At 30.4% G+C, this 26073-nt stretch overlaps 1 protein-coding gene across 1 annotated transcript in view; it reads right to left on the bottom strand.

Annotated features, from left to right (window-relative positions):
* Positions 1 to 10789: 10789 nt before the first annotated feature.
* LOC144847001 (voltage-gated delayed rectifier potassium channel KCNH8-like) overlaps positions 10790 to 26073 on the bottom strand; it is a 60753-nt gene continuing 45469 nt past the window's right edge. Inside the window, exons 8-17 of the mRNA XM_078703591.1 lie at positions 20966 to 21176; positions 20341 to 20523; positions 19081 to 19280; positions 18408 to 18514; positions 16515 to 16657; positions 14853 to 14958; positions 13882 to 13990; positions 13471 to 13676; positions 12410 to 12674; positions 10790 to 11622 (exon numbers count right to left, since the gene is read on the bottom strand). Coding sequence (XP_078559717.1) covers positions 11191 to 11622; positions 12410 to 12674; positions 13471 to 13676; positions 13882 to 13990; positions 14853 to 14958; positions 16515 to 16657; positions 18408 to 18514; positions 19081 to 19280; positions 20341 to 20523; positions 20966 to 21176 — 1962 coding nt within the window. The 3' untranslated portion in view covers positions 10790 to 11190. The remainder of the gene's footprint in view (positions 11623 to 12409; positions 12675 to 13470; positions 13677 to 13881; positions 13991 to 14852; positions 14959 to 16514; positions 16658 to 18407; positions 18515 to 19080; positions 19281 to 20340; positions 20524 to 20965; positions 21177 to 26073) is intronic.

The following is a 26073-nucleotide window of genomic DNA, read 5'->3' as shown; positions in this document are numbered from 1 at the left end:
AACACGACTCACAAAAAGGAAGGAAGGAAAGAAGAATAATACAGAAAACTAGATTTGAACTCGTCACTTTGACGAGTTCGGGTTATCCGCGCAAACGCAACATGCACATACGTTTAAAATATATGAACGCCGAAAATTATTATGCCATCCTATGACATGAATTAAATATGTTTACAGTGCTGAATTGTACCTATTTTGTAGCATACAGCATATTACAGTATTTACAGAATACACTGTATATGTTATATACAGTGGTAGCATAGACGAAATTACGAGACCCATCTTTTAAAGCCAATTATTAACACGATGACGTCATCAAATTGACTTATAAAGATAACTATTTTAGAAGATAATTATCTAAATAATTACATTAATACAAATTTGAAGAATTTTGGGCACGTGAAAGTGAGATGCGCTCTCGCTTAAACGCAATGAACTTTTACGCAAGAGATGAAAATACGACTTTTTTTATTCAACTGGCTATATGATGACGTCACAACATCTGATTTGAAAAATGTTCACATGAATTCGTATCTACAATCCAATAGCTTCCAGAAAACCTTTTAATTATGATTATCACTTTTTATTTTGACGAGCTATAGCAGATTGAAATTTACTGTAAAGATGAAAATAGGTGACCCACGTTATTTACATTTTTAGACATGATGACGTCATAAAAATTAAAATATTTTTAACTCATGCGAAATATAGTTAATTGACCTAGACAGTATTAAAATATCGGGTGAAATGGAATACGTATAAGCGAGATGCGCTCTATTTAATGTGATGAGCAATAACGAAACAGTAAAAAATCCTATATTTTACATTCGTGTGGCCATACGATGACGTCATAACATCCGAGAGGTAAAAATTCTGCATGAATTCATATCTACAATTTATCTTCTTGCATAATAAGTTAAAAAAATTGGGGGTCACCTTCGATCCTGAAGAGCTATAATAAATTCAAAATAGGCATATATTTGACAATATTTTGTAACTTTTTCAACTAAAACGCGCGCAAATGTGTCAATCAACGTGTTCGTATGACATCATTTTAATTTGAAATGATGTCAATCTTTTTTTAAATGACTAGGAAAGGCTGGAAAATCACAATTCAAGAGAAAAAAACATGTTTTTCATGCTCCGTGCGCACCTTACGCGTAAAATTTTTCGCGCGCGTGGGAATTTTTGACATGCTCAAAATGTCATGATCAGCGCAGAAAGTTGATTAGAAATTAATTTTGCGCATTTTGAAACTTTAAATGCGCGTGCGCGCGTAACTTCTTGTAAAACATGCCATTTTTAATCCATAGAAAGTTTGCCCTTGATATGACCTAAATTTTCACCAAGTGTCAATACAAAATGACTTTTATTTTTTATCCTATGATCAATCATTGAAATTCATAAAATCGCGCGTAAGTCACTTTGCGCAACTCTGACGTCATTCAAAATATGGAGGTGCACAACTTCAGGTAAATGTCCATATAATGACAAAGTTATACAAAAGATATATTTACAAGAAATAGGGGATATGCTGCTCACAAAAATCCGGGAAAGAAAGAAGAATAAAGATGAAAATGATTTTTACAATCACAAGGGTTATCCGCAACTTCTAAGTTGCGGATAACCAACTAGACATGTAACTCGTCACTTTGACGAGTTTGGTTTTCCGCCGCGCAAGTGGTGCAACATGAACGTGTAACGACGTACCTTACCGTACCGAACATTAAGGGGATAGGTTGAGGACAAAAGGAAGTGTCCACGTTGGCATTATGACCTGAACTGAAGAATATGATATGTTTTTATTGCTGAATTCTATTAGTTTGATTCATATATAGTATACACAGTATAATCTGTATCCATATCACATACAGTGTAGAATAGGTGAAATTACGGGACCCGCTATTTATTGCAATTTTTAACATGGCGACGGCATCAAAATGAAATACAAAGATAGCAATTTCGGAAGGATATTATCTCAGCAACAACATATTAACGTGCAAAAGAAATTTGAATACGTGAAATATTGATGCGCGCTCTTTTAAATGCAATGAATTATGACGCAAAAGATGAAAATACGACTTTTTTCATTTAACTGGCCATATGATGACGTCACAACATCCGATTGGCAAAATTTTCACATGATTTCGTATCTAAAATCCAATAGCTTCCAGAAAACGTTTTAATCGTGATTATCAAATTTTATTCTTACGAGCTATAACAGATTAAAATTTACTGTAAAGATGAAATTAATGCCACACGTAATTTAAATTTTTAGGAATGATGACGTCAAAAAAAATAAAATATTTATAATTCATGCGAAAGACAGTTGATTGACCTAGACAATATCAAAATTTGGGTGAAAATGGAAAACGGATAAGTGGAGATGCGCTCTATTCAATCTGGTGAGCTATGACGAAAGATACAAAAATCCTAAATTTTATATTTGCGTGGCCATACGATGACGTCACAATGTCCGGTTAGCCATATTAATACCTGATACGATATCTACAACTCATCTACTTCCAGAATATGCCATCCACAAAAAGTTGACCGTCTAGTTTAGAAATTACGATTGTTTAAAAAAATGCATATTTTAAACGAATTTTTTAACCTTTTCATAAAAAACGCGCGCAAATTGTCCAATTCGACGTGCTCGTATGACGTATCTTTAAGTCGAAATTGTTTAAAATTTGGTAAAATTACTAGAAAAGGCTGGAAAAACATAAATCACGCGAAAAAAATACGTTTTCAATGCTACGTGCGCACCGCACACGTAAAAATGTGCGCACGCGTGGGAATTTTTGACATGCTTAAAACGACATGAAACGCGTAGAAAATTGATTATAAATTAATTTTGCGCATTTTGAAATTTTAAATGCGCGTGCGCGCGTAACTTTGTGTAAAACACGCAATTTTTTTTCCACAGAAAGTTAGCGCATGATATAAATTAAACTTTTGGAAAGTTTCAATATAAAATGTTATTTAGTTTTCGACCTATGTTAAATAGAAGGAAATCGTTAAATCACGCGTAAGTCACGTTGCGCAATTGTAAACGTCATGAAAAGCTTCGCAGTACATCTTCATGTGCATGACGATATGTTGAGAAAGTTACAAAATGTTATGTTTGCAAGTTTTAGAGAAAAGCGTTCCACAAAAATCATACAGAAAGAAAGAAGATCAAGACTAGACATGAAACTCGTCACTTTGACGAGTTAGTTATCCGCACGACAAACGCCACGTGCACGTCATACGTTAGAATTTTGCACCCAGAAAAAGATTATGGCATTATGACCTGATCTGAAGAATATGATATGTTGTTAGTGCTGAATTCTGTCAATTTTGTGTCATATAGTATTATACAGTATAAACAGTATAATCTGTATACATATTACATACAGTGTAGAATAGGTGAAATTACGGGACCCGCCATTTATTCCATTTTTTAACATGGCGACGGTATCAAAATGAAACACTAAAATACCAATTTCGGAAGGATATTATCTCAGCAACAACATATTAACATGTAGAAGAAATTTGAATACGTAAAATATAGATGCGCGCTCTTTTAAATGTGATGAACTATGACGCAAAAGATGAAAATACAATTTTTTTTGTTCAACTGGCCATATGATGACGTCACAACGTCGGATTGGAAAAATTTTGATATGAATTCGTATTTACAATACAATAGCTTCCAGAAAACGTTTTAATCATGATTACCGCTTTTTATTCTGACGAGCTATAACAGATTGAAAGTTACTGTAAAGATGAAAATAAGTGACCCACGTTATTTACATTTTTAGACATGATGACGTCAAAAAAATTAAAATATTTTTAACCCATGCGAAAGGTAGTTGATTGACCTAAAAAATATCAAAATCTGGGTTAAAATGAAAAACGGATAAGCGAAGATGCGCTCTATTAAATGTGATGCTCTATGACAAAAGATACAAAAATCCTATATTTTATATTCGCATGGCCATACGATGACGTCACAATGTCCTGTTAGCAATATTGATGCATGATACGATATCTACAACTCATCATCTTCCAGAATACGTAATAAAAATAACTTTTACCGTTTAGTTTAGAAACTACGACTGTTTTAAAAAAGGTATAATTTTGACAAATTTTAAGGAATTTTTGAACTTTTTCATCAAAAACGTACGTAAATTATCCAATTCGACGTGCTGGTATGACGTTAATTTTAAGTCGAAATTGTTTAAAAGTTGGTAAAATTACTTGAAAAGGCTGGAAAAACATAAATCATGCGGAAAAAATTGTTTTTAACGCTACGTGCGCACAGCGCGCATAAAAATATGCGCGCGTGTGGGAATTTTTGACATGCTCAAAATGACATAAAACGCGTAGAAAGTTGATTAGAAATTGATTTTTCGCATTTTGAAATTTTAAACGCGCGTGCGCGCGTAACTTCGTGTAAAACATGCCATTTTTTCCTCACAGTCAGTTAGCGCAAGATATAACTTAAACTTTTTCTAAGTTTCAAATTAAAATGTTATATGGTTTTCGATCTATGTTAAATACGCGAAATTCATAAAAACGCGCGTAAGTCACGTTGCGCAACTCTGACGTCATTCACAATAGCGGGTGCACAACTTCACGTGAACGCCCACATGTTGACAAAGTTATAAAATGTTATGTTTACACGTTTTTGAGTTACGCGTGACACAAAAATGACAGAAAGAAAGAAGAATACAGAAAAAAAAAACTAGACATGTAACTCGTCACTTTGACGAGTTAGTTATCCGCACGACAAACGCCACGTTAGAATTTTGCACAAAGAAAAAGATTATGGCATTATGACCTGATCTGAAGAATATGATATGTTGTTAGTGCTGAATTCTGTCAATTTTGTGTCATATAGTATATACAGTATAAACAGTATAATCTGTATACATATTACATACAGTGTAGAATAGGTGAAATTACGGGACCCGCCATTTATTCCATTTTTTAACATGGCGACGGTATCAAAATGAAACACTAAAATAACAATTTCGGAAGGATATTATCTCAGCAACAACATATTAGCGTGTAGAAGAAATTTGGATACGTAAAATTTAAATGCGCGCTCTTTTAAATGTGATGAACTATGATGCAAAATATGAAAATACGACTTTTTTTATTCAACTGGCCATATGAAGACGTCACTACATCTGATTGGCAAAATGTTCACATGAATTCGTATCTACAATCCAATAGCTTCCAGAAAACGTTTTAATCGTGATTATCACATTTTATTCTTACGAGCTATAACAGATTAAAATTTACTGTAAAGATAAAATTAATGACCCACGTAATTTAAATTTTTAGGCATGATGACATTATAAAAATTAAAATATTTTTAACTCATGCGAAAGATAGTTGATTGACCTAGATAATATTAAAATCTCGGAGAAAATGGAAGACGGATAAGCGTGATGCGCTCCATTGAATGTGATGAGCAATAACGAAAGAGACAAAAATCCTATTTTTTACATTTGTGTGGCCATACGATGACGTCACAACATCCGTAAGGAAAAAATTCTGCATGAATTCATATCTACAACATATCTGCTTACATATTAAGTTAAAAAACTCGGGGGTAACGGTTGATCCTGAGGAGCTATAATAGATTCAAAATAGGCATAATTTTGACAATATTTTGTAACTTTTGCAACTAAAACGCATGCAAATGGTCTAAATCAACGTGTACGTATGACGTCATTTTAATTTGAAATGATGTCAATCTTTTTAAAAATGACTAGGAAAGGCTGGAAAATCACAATTTAATAGAAAAAAACATGATTTTCATGCTGCGTGCGCACTGCACGCGTAAAATTATTCGCGCGCGCGGGAAATTTTGACATGCGCAAAATGTCATGAATGGCGTAAAAAGTTGATTAGAAAGTAATTTTGCGCATTTTAAAATTTTAAATGCGCGTGCGCGCGTAACTTCTTGTAAAACACGCCATTTTTAGTTAACTAAAAGTTTGCCCTTGATATGACTTAAATTTTCATAAAGGGTAAAAAAAAAAATTATGCTTGGTTTTTAAGCTATGATCAATCACTAAAAATCATAAAATCGCGCGTAAGTCACGTTGCGCAACTCTGACGTCATTCAAAATAGGAGGTGCACAACTTCACGTAAATGCCCACATGTTGTCAAAGTTATGAAATATTATGTTTACACATTTTAGAGATACGTGAGCCACAAAAAAACGGGAAAGAAATAAGAATAATACAGAAAAAAAATAATGATCCACTACAATAACAAGGAGTTATCCGCTACTAAGCGGATAACTAAAAAAAGATGATGAAACAGGACAGTTACAAGGAGTTATCCGCTACTAAGCGGATAACTAAAAAAGATGTTGATTTCGTACAATCACAAGAGGTTTTCCTGCAACTTCGTTGCGGAAAACCAAAAAATATTGATCTCATACAATTACAAGGAGTTATCCGCTTGGTATACCAAGCGGATAACTAATTACAAAGGATCTGGTGGTGGAAGTTGTTGTTATAGAGGGCGCACAATCGAATAAACATAAACGTGACACATAAAATAATATCATATAATTCGCCTATTAATAGATATCTATTCTTCACCGATCTTACAATTAAATTTACTTTACTATATTTCCTAATTAATAATTGCATATTTTAAAATTAAAGTTCATCAGTACCGTAGGCCCTATAGTTCAACTTCTTAAACCATTAGTATGAAATATTTAATATCCACCAATTCTTATAATTATTAACTTCATGGCGTGGAACGAGAGGATAAATAATACAAAGCAAAACAGTCAAAAAACCTTGGTGCAGAAATTAAATGTATATTTAAGATAGAAATCGTAAAGTCTCACACCTCATTGTTTAATTTGGAAGATGGTCGATTATATTTGTATGTATATATTTTAATATTTTGTTTTATTGTTTCTTTTTATATGGGTTTGCTGTCTTCGATCAAATTCATCAAACGGAAATATCTCGCTCTTTACATACCTGCAGACAAGAGATTTCGTGAAAGACGGCGAGACGCACGAAAATACCATCTATACGTTATTGTATTCCTAAGAAAGTGAAGGTGTGTACCTCCTGCAGATAATGGACTAGTCCCAAGCGCACCACCAATAGAGGGCGTGTATTCGTCTTTAAAATATTAAAAGTTATATATAGCCAAGTTTACTTAATCTGCATTCATCGGACATCCTTCAAACTTTCGGGAAATAATAACTTGGTGTTATTGCGATATTTTGGTACTAATGGCGATGATAATGAACACAATGAAACACTCAAAACATGTATTTGATATTTAATTCTTTCCCAATATAGTGCTCAGTCAACAATTAAAACAGCATTGAAAGAGAAATATGAGAAATACATAATTATTACAAAAAAGTACCTTATACACTGTACATGCTTATTTCACACAGTACTTTGCACTGAAATATTTGAAATAACACTTTTATACTGTCATATGTATATTTTATATACATTAGTTTTACAAAAAATCAAAGACAAAATATGTATAACAAGTTTTACATAACTGTAAAATACTATAAGGTAGGCACATACAATGGCATTTGGCCAAAATCAAAACTATATACAGTACTACGCGTAATCATCAAACATATTTAGATACTCTTTGAGAAAAAAAATGTAAAAAATAAATTTAAATTTTACAATCAATACCTTGTAAGAATTATTTTAATTGTTTTTAACTAGCTTTATATACTGTTTCTACTAATATCATGATGGCAATCTGTATAGAACAACCCACAATAACAAACAAATTGTGCTAAGCCTTTCAAAACATTTGGGATGGAATAGGAAGATCAAAATAATTATTAACATTGGAGGTTGAATTGGGGCTAAATTATGAATATCATGGAAACATGGATCACAAAGAATAATACCTACCTAATAATTTATAGGTCCATGAAAATACAATGCATTACTTTTCTTCCGAATTCAGATTATAGGTAAAGGAGAGGGAAACAGGGAGGAAAAAGTAAGAGGAGGGGAAGGGAAAGAGGAGGGAAGGGAAAGGGAAGGGAAAGGGAAGGGGAGGGGAAGGGAAAGGGAGGGAAGGGGAAGATAAGGGAAGGGGAGGGGAAGGGAAAGGGAGGGAAGGGGAGGGGAAGGGAAAGAAGGGAAGGGGAGGAAAAGGAAAATGCAATTTTTTTTTCAAAGTATGATATGATAATCAAATATGCATAAATCATTTTAATTTCTACTTAATAAGGATTTTGTAAAATCAATATTTATTTTAACTCCTTTCAAAATATCTTATATTAATGTTTACAAAATTAGGTAATGCTATTTAATGTAAATAATTGATTTTAATAGTTATTGTGCAAATCAAATACGCACGTTTATATTATTATAAACATTAAAAACATTTATTTTAGCAATATCAATTAATAAAAGTTAATAATTTATGGAAGAACCTTTGCAATTCTTTTTAGTTTTGTTCTTTTTGTATAGTATCTACTACATTTAAATGTACTACATGAATATAAAACATTAATTTAAAATATATATATAAAGCAATTGAATCAAATATTTAAAGATGTATTGTCCCTCTAAACATGAACAAATAAAGATGTATAAAATAAACAGCTTTGTAGTTTTAATAAAGTTAACTAACTTTCTTTAAAAAAAATGATTTCCCTAAGAAGGACAAAATCAAATTTAACCAAAATCACATTTACTTTTGGTTGACCAAAACAATTTTTGGTGAAAGTGAATAACTATTATGTAACATTAAAATTGCCTATTCAACAAAAACATTTTTACAAAATTATTTTTCAGTGGGACAATATATCTTTAGGATGTGGGTTATACATTTACATATTTACAAAATTGCGCTCTTTAATATTATTTACAAAAATGATGATGAGGACCACGAGACAAAAATAATTTGATTAAAATTGTTTCTAGAATAATAAAACATTTAAAAATCAATATTTTAAAATAATGATAAATTATTAAATGTACATAAGCACCAATTGTTTTATTCAGTCAATAATAAACATGTGAGAATAATTCCCATTATTTTATCAATGTTATTTCTAGTAATTCTATTATTTTTGTTATATTTCAAAATGTTCAAAGAGAATCTAAAAAATCAAATTTTCTTATGTTACACATATCATAATTACTGTAACACTTATACGCATATTATCAGCTTGTATGTCGGAATTGTCTGGACTTCAGGTTGTGAAGCTGAAGTGCTGGGTTTGAATCCCGGAAAATCTTCAATGTGTTTTCTTATAGTTGAGAGAGATTATTTAAATGTTTAGGTTAAGTATATTAAGAAGTAGGTCGGCTATTTAGGAAGTAGATCTCATGTATTATTCATGATTTTTGCCTGAGATGTCAAGGAACACAAATTTTGTGACCAGCCCAGGGTTAATATGTGAATTTTTGTATGAGAGGTATCCCATCCCCAAACCTGCGTCTGTGTGTATTTTGAGAATAATGCATCATGGGTCGCCGCTAATTTAGGTCGTGATCTACAAACGTTGCAGAATGAGCATTTAGTTTCAATTAAAGCATGATAAAAACACCATTGTTTTATAGTCCGATGAACAACAACATGACCTCATAATAAAGAGGTCTGATAAGTATTTAAATCCTTGACTATAAAATATGTATGACCACTTAGTCTTTGCCTTTTAGTGCCAGTTAATAAGTATAAATATTGCAAAACTTACATACAAAAATGACATAAAAACAATTTTTGTTTGCATTATTAAAAGCAGTAATATATGATATATCATCTATTTTGTACAGTAAAAGAAAATTGTAAAAAAGCAAGTTAAAATTATCTTAAAAATAATACTTGTTTTTAATACAATATTCACTTGATTGAATACAATTTATACTAAATCGATTATTCAGAATTTTAGTTAAATATTTTTTATTTGAAAAAAAATTGTAATCATTTAGATATGATGTCTTTAATAATTGTAACTGTTCAATTTTTAAAGAGGTGGTTTTTTAATTGAAATACAAACCTTTGAAATGTTAAAAAACACCCCTCGAAAATAATAGAACTGCCTCTCTTTATCTCACGAATGTCCCTGCATTGATACACACACATTTATTTGATGGGCGTTTTAAAAAATTTAACCAGAAAATACAATTATATATGTATAAACTATATACAAACAAAGTGTGCTAGTAATGTAATGTCTATCTCATAATCAATATATAAAATTGCTTTTTTTTTCAAATATTACAAATACAATTTACAATGATGGCAAATCGCAAGCATTTAAACATAAAAATATATGAAAGTTTTTCAAATGATTTGTTATACAGTATTAGTAAATATTGAAAAATATACATATTTTTTTACAGTGATGCAAATCTTGCAATATTAGACCAAGGATGTCTGCTTTTTATTTTAACATTTATAATTTATAATAATGAATTACACATACAAAAATACCCTAAATAAATAATATAGCATGGATAGAAAAAACAAATGGCAAATTATCAGCATTACACAGGTTTTCAATTTGTTCAATTCATCCTACTGTATAATTATTGTTAAAAGTATATTGCAAATTTTAATAAAATAAAATCTTGATGGCAAATAATAATAATCATACATAAAATCGTCATCAGTTACTTTAATCTTCTCAATGTGTTTGTTCTTTAATTTATAATTGCATAATAAAAGAGAATTTGTTGCAAATGCAATTTTATTATTATACTACTTCAATTGTCATTAGAAATCAAATTTTGAATACGGGTTGTATGCTACCTTCAGATATGTGCATATGTGATTATAAGCCCATTCTGGGGTATAATCCTAACCCTGATATTTCCATGCGTGCCACATAAGGTCACAAGGTGTTATATATGTGCATGTACACACGCTAATCATGTGTTTACATGGTTTTAAAGAGTAAACATATGCCTCTTCATTGTGCCAATGCTGATGATATTTCAGCTTTCTTACCAATGAGAAGTAACTTAAATGCTGCAATATCATTAAAAAAAACTTTCAGCCAATTTTTGAAAGAACAAAGAAATTGTACATGGATGTAAGCAGAACGTTATATCGATTGAATTGTAACTAATGCAATCAAAGACTACTGAAGTCTTGTCGACTACTCGTAACTTAAGACTTCTGAAATCTTATCAAATTCATTCTGCCACTGAAGACTTCTAAAGTTCTGTGCCATTTTCTGAATCATACTGCCCTGAATCATCTTCTCTAGACTTTGTAGATGTCATTGCTCTCCCTAATTCCACTCTTTCAGACGGATGCGGAAGTAGTGTAGTAACATTGGTGGGGTTTTTACTGCATTGTTTCTCTGGTATTGGCTCTTTATTGTCCTGACTTGCTAAGATGCCACTACCAATACTGGTCTCTAAGAGTCCATCCTGTCTTTGCACATGGATAATATCCTCATATCTTTGGTTTCCACTTTGTTCAATTTTAACAGTCAACACTTTAGGAGGAGTTTGCAGATGATTTGTTCCAATCGCGTCAGGACTATTTGGCGACGCAGGTAACGGTGAGATAACATGAAGAAGTCTTAAAATGGATTTTAAATCCTGACTCAGGTTTGTCACATCTTGACTCAGACTAAAAACCTAAAATTAGAAAAAAAAAATAGTACAACATAATAAAAAAAATTAATAAATTTAAATTTACAGTTTTCAACTAAATGTGATCTGATAATTCATGACTATATATGACATGACTTATCTTATAATTTATTTTTCACATCTGATTGTATTCTTGCAATTTGATTGGTTAATTACGTATCACATGTCATTTGAAATTAGCCCTAACTAACGAAAAATTGATATATAATGCACGTTTAGCTTTCTGTAAACATTTTGAGAATTTTATGCCATGCAACGTTGACTACGTTGAGAAATCATTGTGTTGTTCGCACCATCTATAACTGTTCTACTCAGTGTCTAAAGTTGGAGCACTGCCTTTTATGCCTGCATTTCCAGCCTAGCATTTGTCAATGATTTACGATGGATAAATTGAATAAAGTAGGTGGTTTAAACAAATAGTCAATGTTTTGTATTCGTTGAATGGAGAGAATATTTCACTGGTTGAAAAATTGACAGCTCAATTCTTAACTTGGCTTTGACAAATTAGAGCAGTCTTTTTTTCAACTCATAAAATATTCTCACCATCCAATTCATAAACATTAATTATTTGTATATTAACACACATAAACACAGGACAAAGATTTAATTATAAAACAATGAGGCAGGATTATATAAATATAATTGAATATAAAATATTTAAAGGCTTTCTTCAATATTAAGTAAATTCCCATTCTTATTTTCCTTCTTTTATCTATGCAATAAAAGAACCAGTCAATTGTCTATTCATTGTACACAACACCAAGTTCCATACCTGTTTATCCAGCCTCTCTACACTATTCCGTGTGGATTCAATTTCATGCCGGAGTTCCTCTGTATTCATTGATTCAGTTGAACACGACCTGTGAACTGCAAGTTGGGGCGATACAAAGCTCATTTGCATATCATTATCATAATGTTCAAGGAGTCCCTTACGATTCTCAGGATGAGAAGAGCTTCGTCGACGCGGATATACAGAATCATGAAATTCAAAAGACTGGCATCTGTACTGTTTTTCATCTTCAATTCCATCAACCACTCTGAAAATAAGATAATATTCATATATGTATTTTGATGTTAAATTTGTTTTTTATGACCTATAGCAGTGATTTCAACCATTTTTATACATATTTTGTAAATTAACGCAATTCAGCATTTTTGCTGCCATATGATTTCATCTTTTTGTTTATGAATAAATACCAATGAATAACAAATATGGTTTTAACAATTTTAGTAATTTAGCAAGGGACAAAATATCTAAATAAGAAGACGAAACACATTGAGAATGTTTTAATCATTTATGATATAACTTTATGATTCTATCTACATTTCAGAACACCATTTCAATAAAAATAGTAGTAATACTATACCAATAATCAGTTATTGATTGTAACATTAAACAATTCAAATTGTCATCACTTTAGTACTTAAAAAATACAAATACTTTAAGGAATATAAAAGAAGTCCAATAATTTTTTGCTTCAATGTTTCAAATTGTGTTCGTCAAAATAGGCAGCACACAAAATAGAAGTATAACTATACTGTCAAATCTGAAAGTCCATTGCAGTTTTGAGGACCAAAATGTACGACTCATTTTAGGGTCTATCTACAAACAAAGATGACCGATAAAGAAGAAGATAGCACCCTCTATGGTTTCATAGTGCCCTCTGTTGTTTGGCTATGTATTCATAAATTCTCCAGATTTTTTTGGATTTTTTTTTTCAAAAAGACAACAAATAATCATAATCATATAATTAATAATGAAAATTGATAATAAAATAAATAAACTCCAGATACTTTAATTTTGTAAGTTATGATATCTGAACACAATCTCACCTTGGACTTAATTCCGGGGGAAGGCCACTGGAATTACATGTGTTTACTTCCAAATGAACCCCTTTCTCTTTGAAGCTGGTTTCTTTCGTGTCATTGTTATTCGTTCTTGTAGGTATTGTTCCACGTGTCTCATCATCTTCATTTATTGACGGCAACCTACTCCGTGCAACATTCTTCTCTAAATTCCCAAATGATATTTTATCACTCTGTCAAAAAATGAAATATATTTAATATATAAAGAATAATATTAATATAATACAGGATTATCAATAAATGTAATTAAGTGCTGCAATATTATATCTTGTTATACTACAAGAGCAAAGCTGATTTTACTAGTGTTTATTTGCCATGCAAACCTTTAAACAATATTAATAATTCATATACACAGCTTAAAGCATGAAGTATTCTTACCTCATAGTCTGCCCCTTCTCTGAGGTTAAAGGTTAAATCTCTTGCAATTTCTTCCTTAAATTTTCCTAGGTATTCTGGGTAATTCTGCAATACCTCAATTAAACTCTGCCTATAAATTTGAAATAATAATAACATATTATCAGCAGTTCTTTTCAAAACTAAACATGTGGTGCACTGTAAACTTTATATCAACATATTAATTTTCGTCATGCAAACCTTCAAACAACATATTCTTCATTCGAATACATTATTACAACATTAGATTATAAATTTGTTATTGTTAACAGATCAAACCACGGAAGGATTTCATCATACTAGTAAGTATGTTTGTATTAGAACGATTGAGAGACAAAACCTTATAGTATGCATTTCTGCAAACAACACCCAGGAATTGATGATGATAGAACATATGATATGATAAGTACCATATGATTATCAAAATGACCTTTTATTCAAGTGATATATGATCTATTTATAATTATAAATTACTGGAGAAAATAAACACTTCAAAGCCACATGAAACACTAAAGATTTATTGAATAAAAGAATCATAAATGTTGATTTAGAATTTAAATTAGTAGACATGTATGTTTACTCCCCGTTTGCAACAATTATTGTTATAATTATTTGCCTCATTGAGCATAAAAATCATCAGGAGACATATATTTTTAATTTTGAATAAAAAACTTCAAGTTAAATTTGTTTAGACACAATTTAAATTTATATATCTAAAGCTCTGTTTACTTTATCAAACGTTATGTGACAGAAAATGTGATGTGCCCATATCACTACCATATTTGGGCATATCACTATCGTATTTGGGCACATCACACTTTTTTTTTGTCAAACTAGTAGACAGAGTAGTGTTCTTACTCACTGAAATAAAAGTGCTCAGCATAATTAGATACACACAATAATCAGACCATAAAATATGATAAATAAATAAAAAATGTCTTAATATTTTATGTTACCTTGATATTGATTGAATGTCACAATATGTTAGTGCATGAACGTCACCATTTGATTGGATGATTGAGTCTGTGTCATAAAGGTCACAGCCAAACAGGTCTCCTTTACCTTTGATAAACAAATTTAAACTCATTTTATTCAACTTAAATATTCCTGATAAATACTATGTTTATCAAGGCATAGATTATATTGTATAAATAAATTAGCAACATAAACATTTTAAAATCAATAGATATTAGATTATTCATTTAATTAGATGTATTTATTAAGATTAATACATAATTAAATGTATTAAGAATTATGTATAGTATAATTTAATAGTATTAGCTGCCATTGAAGAATATTTTTTACTTAATTTATTTCTTTGATTTATCAACATAATACAGGCAAAAAGGAGTTCTTCTCAATTCAGCAAATTTATTTAAAAATTAGATTAAAAAACTTATTTATTTTTTTTTATTATAAATAAATCTAATAATTATTTCATTCATAAGAAAACCAGCACAGTATGTGATCAGAACCAGAGATTTGAACCCAGGGTCATGACATTACTAGGCAAGCATCTTAATCACCAAGCTGTAGGTGTCACTAACTGTTTTCTATAGTAATCCTAGCTGTAATACTACAGATTTTAAAAGCAAAACACTTTGCTATTGCTTACAACTGGGTCATTATGTAAATATCTTATCTGTAATCATTGTAATGAAGGAAAATTCGCTGAAATCAAACTAAACGTCAGAAAAAAGTACATAGACAATCAGCATATTCAGTTTATGCATTGTAATATTAAACAACCAAATAATAATTGTTAATTCTAACATCATAGTGTAGTTATAAATCAAAGACATTGATTTTTAAATTTCTTTAAAAGAACTCTAATAGTTACTTTACTTATACTGACGATGACTAGTAAAAATTCTGCTAAATTCTATGCAACCATACCATTTGATTGGTTAATTTCATATCATGTGCTGTCCAGTATTAGTTCTACTGAACTTAAAAAGTGAATACTTATACATTTTATATTTAAGGGTTCTATTAAAATGATTTTATATAAAACCTAAATAAATTCCTGTCATTTGATTGGACGATTGTGGGTCACATGGCATGCAATAGTATGTACTATTTAACAGTTGTTAAATAGTACTTTTTTTTCCCTTTTTTTTTAGTACAAAAAAAAAATCTTTTCGCGTAGGGAAAATAGTTTTGTTAACACCATTACTTTAGAAATCGAACAGCACCTCCTATCTTGATACTATTGTACAGTCACCTTTTTGTAAACATCCTGAGAATTTTGGGAGAAATGAGGCTAAGGATTGCTGGGCATCTTTGCCCTGTATGTAACAGCTCTAATGTGGCAAAAATCAGAGTGCTGCCTTTTTGAATGACCTAGCATGCTGTCAAGCCTTCAACATTGATTGAAGATGGAAACAGCGAATTAATTAAATAAAAATAGGTGCGTTTAACTAAAAATAATGAATGTTTTATATTTGTTGAATGAGGAGAATATTTGTATTCGTGGAAATTCTGGCTCCACCTTGTTAAACATTTCAACTCCATTTTCTCCATAATCAACTAATAAACGTTCATTATTTGCATATTCTCACATAGCTGCCTTTATAATCAGGGAAGAGAAGAACCACTCTTCCATGGTCACTAATTACCTAGAATTGCGGCAACCATTCCTGATCTTAACACCTCAAGGGATCCATTTAGAACAAAGTATATCATATTCAATGCGTCTCCTTTGTGAATAAGATATTCTCCTGGAGCAGAGAATGCACTTTTAACCCGTAAAGACAACGACCTGTAAAGAAAAGGTGAGCTTAGTATTAGCAATTTATACTATATCATTAGAATATTAGAAAAAGAATAAGCAACATATTGACAAAATTACAAGAAATTATGAGGAAAATAATAAAACAAATTCTTAGTACTTTAGTACGCAATAAAAACTTCCATCATTTCATACATATATTAAACCATTTTAAATTGCGCCTTATCAACAAATTTCAAGCCGCATTACAGATAACTAAAACTAAATGTTATTGTTAAGCAATGTTATTAGAAGTTATTATGTGATTTTAGGAAGTATTTTTTAGGCCAGCAACATGGAAGGACTGAACCCTGTGGCAGCGGTTTGTCGGGGGAAAAAACTTAGGGTCGGGTATTATCAAGAGAGGATTGGAGCAGGTGGTGTCTTTTAAATTTGTATTTTTTGAAGGTTTAAATGCATATTTAAGTTGAGTAGTTTGATCTGTTGTGTAATGTCTCCTGTTGAAGTGTGTAGAAACAATGTTCAATGCCATTGGTGGGTCTAAAATGGTGGGGGAGGGGGACACTTACTTGGCATGGGACTCTGTAAAGTTTGGCAAATACTGAGACATATATACCCCAGGTCTAATTCACAATATTTTTCACCAATTTATCAGCTAGATACTAAACCTGGTTTAAAACAAATCCTAGGTTCATAAAGTGTTTTCAATTTAATATTACTTCTCAGAATAATTCATTTATATATCTGGTATTTAAATTACTGGTCGAACAAAATATAGATTGTATTGTTATTATATTTTAAAGCAAGAATGAAGATAAATTATCTAAAGACCTTGCCTCTATAAACTAAATTGATTATTTCCGAAATACATCTACAGAATCTACGTCACATGTTTCTAATTTAAATATTTCTTTCCAGAAAAATGGCCTAAAGGTGGGCATATTCATTCATAGGTTTCTAATGAACACATTTATTTCTCATCTCTCTCTCTAACTCCATTTTGACCTTTGACATTATACTCAGTGTATGAAGTATCAAAGTCATTAGCTTTGGTAATCTAAACAATCTTAATCACATAAAAAATTGGACATTCGCTGAATGAGAATAAAATATGTTAAAATGAATGAAACACTCATTCAAGTAGCTTCAATAAATATTATTTTAGTTTAAATTGTCGCTTAAAAAATTCCGATATATTCTTAATTGTAAACGATAAAAGCAAATTAAATAATCAAAATGTTGAATGTTAATGAGCAATATGTGATATTGAAAATCAAATTTGTCTATTTGTAACATGGCCTGTTTTAATTATATAAAGCATGGTGGTTGTGAAGCATGGTTCTCCCTAGAACGCAACGTAATGCAGAGACATAACGATGCAAAGTGCCGTATTACATAATCACAAGTGGGAACCGACTACGCAACAGTGCTACAAACATCGCAGCAGGAAATCAAATCAGTTTGATTTCATGCAACAAAATGCAAGGCACTGGAAAACTGTATAGTACAGCACCCCAAGTACGTGGGGTGAACTAAGTTAAAGTCTACAGCAACTAATTTTAACGCATAACTAAACAGGTTTGATTTCATGCAGGCAATGGCAAAACAATTATTGAAAGGGCATTGCTTATGCTGTGTATGTTGTGTTACGTTGAGTCGCTAGTGGGAACCAAGCTTAAATTGCATCAACAAAAATGAATGAAACAAAATATTTTAATAATTGATGAAAAGACCTTATTTTGTATAATTTTAAGATCATTAAATATAAAGAGTGCTGTACCTTCTGCAGCCTTGACTTGCTTCTTGAAATATTGGAAGAGAGAGAATTTCTCTGTTAAGATGCATTGAGATGTCTGCACGCAGCTCCTCTGGAAACATTTGTAACATCTGCAAAAATAATCAATCAATAAGACTTGTATAGCGCCGGTATCCATAAAGTAATGTTCAGAAAGTTAAACCAGAAATGCTTCTATTACAAAATGTGTTTTGAAGATATTGACGTTTTCTTCTAAAGTCTTTATGTCTATTGGTAATGTATTCCATATTACATAGTTGCTGCACAAGAAAATGCACGATGGCCATATGACTTATTAGTTAACAAATGAATAGTTAACAGATGAATTTAACCAGTTTTTTACTAAATTTTGTTGTTTTCAATGGTAACAAATAATTTGGGACCTTTTGAACCTTAAGGAAAGTCTGGTTTTTAGGGAGTTTTGGCTTTCAAGTGTGGTATTAACCCCTGTCTACACTATCAAACTATATGTGAGAAAAAAATGTGATGATATGGACATGAGGATGTTATATCACTACCATATTTGAGAATATCACTGCCATATTTGGGCACATCACACTTTGTTGTCAAACTAGTTTGATAGTGAAGACAGAGCTTTAGGAGAGTTGACTGTACAGTATCTACATGGATTGCATTCAATTATCTTAGTTATCTTTACCTCAATTGTGTCGATACCCATGTTAACTGACCACGATGTTTGAAAGTAATCCTGCATCCTATTCTTCAAGTCCAAAGGAATATTATGAGATTGGATAAAATCTTTTAAATCTTTGCACTTGGAGTGATACAGTGCTCGTCTTGCATACATACGCTGGATCAGGGCTGTCACATTACCAAAAACAGCTGCATGGCTAAGCGCTGTAACAAACAAAATATATAACAACTTGAAATACTTGTATCTACCAAACTCACTCAAATAATAATTAAGTAAATTTTCTATGTTTTTGTAACTTTAATAAGGACCCCATTGGAAATAAGCTGTTTCAGCTTTATGGGTTATTCTGGTATGTTGCTTGAGTACCTAAACACAAAGAAACAAATGCCTTGTTCAATTATTGTTGAGCTGCCTGTTTGAATAAGCACTTGCTATACTTGACAAGCAAACCTAATATGTCAATTTGAAAGGCTTTCTCAGAAATTCAGTTAAAATTGAAATTAATAATTAAAGTTAACTGAAAAATGTATTTTATTTAATAGAATATCATACAAGTATAGGTCTTTTGATAGGCAGATGACATTTAATATAGCATTGCATGGACTAGACATTCAAATTATTACATGGTTAGTTGCTTTAGCCAGTCAAATCTAGTACTGCATTTAATTTTTATGAAAATAAAAAAAAAGAATATTTTCATACTATACAAGATAACATGTTTCATTCAATAAGGACAATTTTAATTATTTAAATACTAAATTACTGTGGAAAAAACACATTTGATTGGGGGATTGTGGGTCACATGATATTTAATATTCTGTTGAACTCTTGATTACATCATCGAGAATGCCGTTCCTAATTTCTTTTGAAAAATCATATTTGTTAAAACGATTGAAAAATATTTAATTCATTTGCATATTCTTTGTCAATTTTTGGTAGCGATACAGATTTTTGTTTATTATTTGTATGGCCACTCATTAACCTCATTGTTGACTAACCATGTTCAATCAACCTGTAGTGCATGCCGTCTACTCCGCTTCCAAAATTGGAGCAGTGCCTTTTCATCTCGACCTAGCCTCTCGCTAAAAGTAGGTATGTTACAAAACAAACAATGAATGTTTTATATTTGTGCAATGGAACAAATAATTTTATTCAGTGGAAGATGAAAATTTGTTATATTATATAACATTTCATTTTTCACATGAAATTATTTGTACCATCGCACTCATAAACATTCATTATTTCTATACTGTAATATCTTACCTCCTATAATCATGACAATAATTGTAAAAATCTTTTCAGCATCAGTGTTGGCTGAAACGTTGCCGAATCCGACACTTGTCATACTACTTAATGTGTAATACAATGCAGTGACATATTTACTCTGTAACGTCAGATTAGCATCGCTCGTTTGACCTAGTGATTCGGTAAGTTCGTTTATCCATCCTACGTGCAAAAAACATTTTTTTAAAGATGTACTGTCCCCCAAAAAACATAAAAAAATGAAGACTAATAAAATCAGATTTTTTTTAATAGGTCATTTTGTAGTTTTAAAAAGTTAATCACTTCCGCAGAAAAAAATCCTGAAAAAATAATGTTTTCACTTATAAAATGACGAAATAAATGGTTAAATTCAACCAAAAACCTATTGGTTGCTATATATTTAAGTTTTTTCAGGTAAATAATTATTTTTTCCAAGCCAATTTTTTTTCAAATTGAATAACCATTAATGACATTAAAATGGCATATTCAGCAAAAAAAATTGTAAAAATTATTATTCAGGGGACAATATATCTTTAAGTACTTTATTTATTTAATTTATTAGTATATAAATTTAATAAATAAAAAAAAACGGGAAAAGTTCAAGTTAAAATTACAAATATCATACCTATCTCCCAGGGCGTTGTAGCATTCAAATGCTTATCAATTTCCTTTCGTCCTATTACATACCAAATACAAGCTAACCAATGCGCTAGAAGACCAAAACCAAAGGTAAGGCACGCTAAAACTATGGCACTGTATTGAGAATACCTATCTATCTTGACTCGTAGCAAGCGCAGAAGTCTTACGATCTTTAACATCCCAATATTGCCCCAAGCCTTGAAGAAAAAATAAAGAATACATTTTTCATTATTATAATTATTTTTCTTTATGAATTCTAATATTAGAGAGCTTTCAATTTGTGACGACCGAAGATCAAAGAACAAAGTAGGTCAGATCAATCGGGCATTACCTGGACCTAGAAACTATCAAACGTGTCTTGAGGTGAGGAGCAAGGACACACATCCCGATAAGGATATTACAGACAAATTCAAAGAAATGAAGATGAGCAGTGGACTGCCTGTGGAAACAGGGTTGAACCGATTCCACTCAAAAAAAGTTTACGAATAATTTTTAATCTTTGACCTGAAAGACAAATTTTTTGTTTTGTTTTGGCGTCCCTGACACAAGCTTTTGCTTTTTTGGTGACGCCACCTTTTTGGAAATAAATGTTGATTTTTTTTTTGATTGAAATTGTTGCGTTGTGATTGGGGATCTGGTTGTTTGGTAATGACTGATCGTGCGCACTTCATTGGTTAAAAAATTAACTGATAATTTTGTTTTGGCTGCGGAAACACGGTCTTAAATATATGTATATCACTTAGAGATGCTGCATATACGTTCTATAACAACGAATATAATAGCAAGTTTCTAACACTTACAATAAAAAGTTATCATGAGCAATATTTAAGGATTACTACATTATCAGAAAGAATTCACTGCACATATCGAAATAAAACAACAAAATCAAACGGCTGTTTTAACAATTCCATGAAGATTTTCTTCTAAATGCCACCGAATCACAGTTAAAATAAGAAACATCCCTGTTTGCTAAATTGTTATAAATATAGGATTACAAAGTAAACAGCAGACTACCATATTTAGATTTCTTAGAAATATATACCGTGCCGCTGTCTGTATACTGAAACCGAAGGAAGAAGGAGCTAATTACACTAGATGTCTCGTATATTGTGTGCGACTACAGGATCTATTCTCTAAAGGCTGTAGGAATTATCCTGCCTGTAAACTCGACATTATTCAGTATTATTGCATTTGGTATAATAAATTGATCATAAACATGTCAGCCATGCTTTGAATAATGGGGACATATAGATGCTTAAGAGAAAATCCAAAAGTTGCTAAAAGCAACTAGTTCCATTTTTGCAAATTAAAGTATATAATGCCTTTAGAAGGTATCGGAATTACAATTTATCTATAAAATCATATTTATTATAGTTTTGTTTAAATCAAAGATGTACATAATGTATTCATAAACAGTTTAGAATAGAGGACAACAGATTAACAGTTCACGCAATATAATCTTTTTTAAATCATTTTAGTTTTCTATTACTTGCTGCTACTCTAAAATATTTACTTACTTTCTGGTACATTTTCTATATTACATAAAATCCCCATTTTACGGTGTTTTATAAGATTTTTACGGGGCATGAACCCATTTATCCATCAAATTTAGTTAAAATTAATTATTTCAATTAGATATAGAGATGTAAATGTTTATGTTCCTAAACCTGAGTATTTAAAACTATTAATGCAGTATCTCTAATAGGGTGGGGGGGAGCTATCACACAAAAGAAATAACAAAAATATTATAAGATACTCAATTTGTTCTTTTAACAATTGTTCAATAATGTTTTTAAATGTTTTTGTATATTCTGTATAAATCCAAAGGCAAATTACTGAAAAAATGGCAATGCTGTAGGTATCAGTGGCATGGATCTCAATGAAGATACAAAATAAGCAAAAAGCTAAATCAAAATGATAAAGTAAAACAGCCAGAAAAATTAGAGCAGATATTTCAAGCAACACTAGCCCTTCATCAGTGCAAGTGAGTGTACTTGGGCAAAATTGAGAAAAAGCAGACAAATGCTGCCTGTTATATTTTATCTGTTTTCACGAATTCATGGAAAAACACCTTGTTTTGTTGAACTAGTGTTTTATCTTGTACGCTGTACTTTTTCGTGAATAAATAAAGATTGTCGTTGACAGTGTGATGGTGAAGATGATATTTCAGCATAAAGATCGTATTGATTGTCACTCATATTGATATTTTAATATAATATCTGCTATTTACTGTAATTATGAACTGTAACAGTTGAAATACAGTTCATACCATACGTGATTTTTATTTATTTATTTAGGTGTTACAAATTTAAAAACAGCAGACAAAAGTCTGAAAATATTGCAAAACTACACATAAAATTTTAAAATACAGTACAGAAAGGCATAAAAAAAACACATTAAACAGTTTTGCTAGGTTGTTAGATTACTTACATACATTTTCCACATATTCATCTTAATTTTTTCATTATATTATATTTTTATATAATTATTATAATATAATAATTCAAAAATAAAATAGATAAAAAAAAAAAAACAATGGACGATGTAATGAAATAAAATGAAACAAGATATATTGTTTAGTATAAAATTGTATAAAAACATAATGATTTAATTTTTTTTTTTTTTTATTGATGTATTTTAATATTGTTCATCAATACAGTTGGTATCAGTGACTTGGATCTTTTCTCCAACCTTAAAATAACCAAAAAAAGCTAAATCAAAAAGATAAAGCCATTATGGAAATTGCAGAGCTTTCGGGTAGTACTAACCTTTTCTCAGTGCAAGTACTATTTTAATATTATGATGTACAGTAAAGCAATAAGATTTATATATTTATTATAAAGGCAAATTACTAAAAAATGACAATGCTGTGGGTATCAACATCTACCATTTTAGACATTTGTTTACAGTATATTATATTGTTTGAAGGTTTGCATGGCGAAATCGAATGTTGATATAAAGCTGAGGACGATCAAAGTATATTGATCGAAACGTCGAGAAACTCAACAGTTCTTTTCAGAACTAATACACGTGGTGTACCGCAAACTTTATATCAACATTTACAGTATATTGTTCTACTACTTCCATTTCAAATTCAAATACAAACATATGTACATTCTTTTTTTTAATATTATCAGTTTGTTTATTGTGTATTGTGTTATTACTCAATAGAGATACAAAAAAAAAGCGAAAAGTTAAATCAAAACGATAAGGTAAAAATGACATTTATATTATATAAATGTCATTATTAATAATAAATTTCTCTCAATGTTATTTCAGTGTTATTTATAAGTTTATCATTTTATAACAAATATTTGTTTAATGCCATTCAGCCTTTGGTTACTATTTTTTATATACAGTGTACCCAAATAAAATGTATATTTTTACTAATTAACTTAATGTTTTTTTTGTTCTCTTTTGTGAGATTCACTCACCTTTATTTCATATTTTTGTTACATACTCATTCTTAATAAATACATTTCTTTGTAATCAAATACTTCTTGTTTCTCTTATTTTTTTTTTGCATTTACAGTATAATATAACAGGCGCCAAACATTAATTTTGAACCACCCCGGTGATATTCTGAAAATTAATTATATAATATATAATATACTTATATTTCTTTTATATTTCTTTTTTATATGTTAAGTTTCCCATTCTTAATGTTAATCAATATAAATTACAGTAATGTAATATGTGTTATTAATGTAAGTTATTAATTTAATCTGTTATTAATGGCATCAGGTGTATTACTAAATATATTTATCATAATGATAATTTTTTAATGTAAGATATTAGAGACATTTGCAGTCAACAAATACACAAGATCTTAATACTTAAATCGTCGTCACAATCGTAGTGTCTGTTTTTACACGATACTTGGTGGATATATGCTATTATTCATCCCAGTATCTTTAGTAGTACTCATGAAAATGTAAACTGCAATATCAGTGATTACTTCATCAAGATTGGTCATCTTTAATAGCGAGAAAATTTATTCTGCAATGACTAATAAAAGAATGATGTAGGCTCTGAGTTGAAAATAGTCGATAATGGGGTATTGCAATCACATTGTAATAGTCATTATAGTTTAGCTATCATTCAAGTGCTATTTCTACATAAACCGTACTAAAAGGCATAAGTTTGGACAGTTCTCTTAATCAAAATAGGAAACTTTGGTTTTCTATTTATCAAGGAATAATTTTTAAGGCAGTATTTTCTTAAGATCAAGAAAAGGCATAAGTTCGGACAGTTCTCTTAATCAAAATAGGAAACTTTGGTTTTCTATTTATCAAGGAATAATTTTTAAGGCAGTATTTTCTTAAGATCAAGAAACTTGCTTTTCAAGTACAATGATTAAGTTTGCTCTCTGTAGATGTGTTTAAAAAAATACTATAAATACAATCAGAAAAGAATTGACGTCAATATCTAGACGTAAGCAGTATATTATAAATGTGAATACAGTTTATTAATAAAAAGTCTAAAAGAAAAATGAAAATAAAAAACACCTTTTCTCAATTATTAGTATTTTATGAGCAATTGAACCACTGTATTATATACAGTAGTTACAAACAATTTCAATTACATCCTATGACATTCTCTAGAAAATTAACCGATAATTAGCAGATAAAAATTTACCGATAATAAAGTGCCTGTGGAAACAGGGTTTAACCGATTCCGCTCAAGAAACATTAACTGATAATCATCTCATTCAAATCAGATAATCATCGGATAAATGCAATAATTTTTTAATTTGACCTGAAGGAAAAATTGTTGCGTTGTGATTGGGCACCTGGTTGTTTGGTAATGACTGATCATGCGCATTTTATTTTTTAATTAATTACCTGATATTGGTTAAAAAATGAACTAATAATTTTGTTTACCTGTGGAAACACAGCCTTAGTGTCAACTATCTTTTGTTTTATATCTATTTTGGCATTTTCATTCCAACCTCCAGAAAAACAGGAATGGAATGACGTGGTATCTATCAGCGATGGTATTGAAATAGAACCAAATTAGATATAGCAACAAGGGTCAATAAAATAAACTATTCCTATATGTAAACCATTCAAACAATATTATTATTTTTATAAA

This window comes from Antedon bifida, chromosome 1 (assembly GCF_963402885.1).
Source record: "Antedon bifida chromosome 1, ecAntBifi1.1, whole genome shotgun sequence".
Lineage (NCBI taxonomy): Eukaryota > Metazoa > Echinodermata > Crinoidea > Comatulida > Antedonidae > Antedon > Antedon bifida.
Note: the sequence above shows the minus strand (reverse complement) of the source record. Positions and strands in the feature narration are given on the sequence as shown.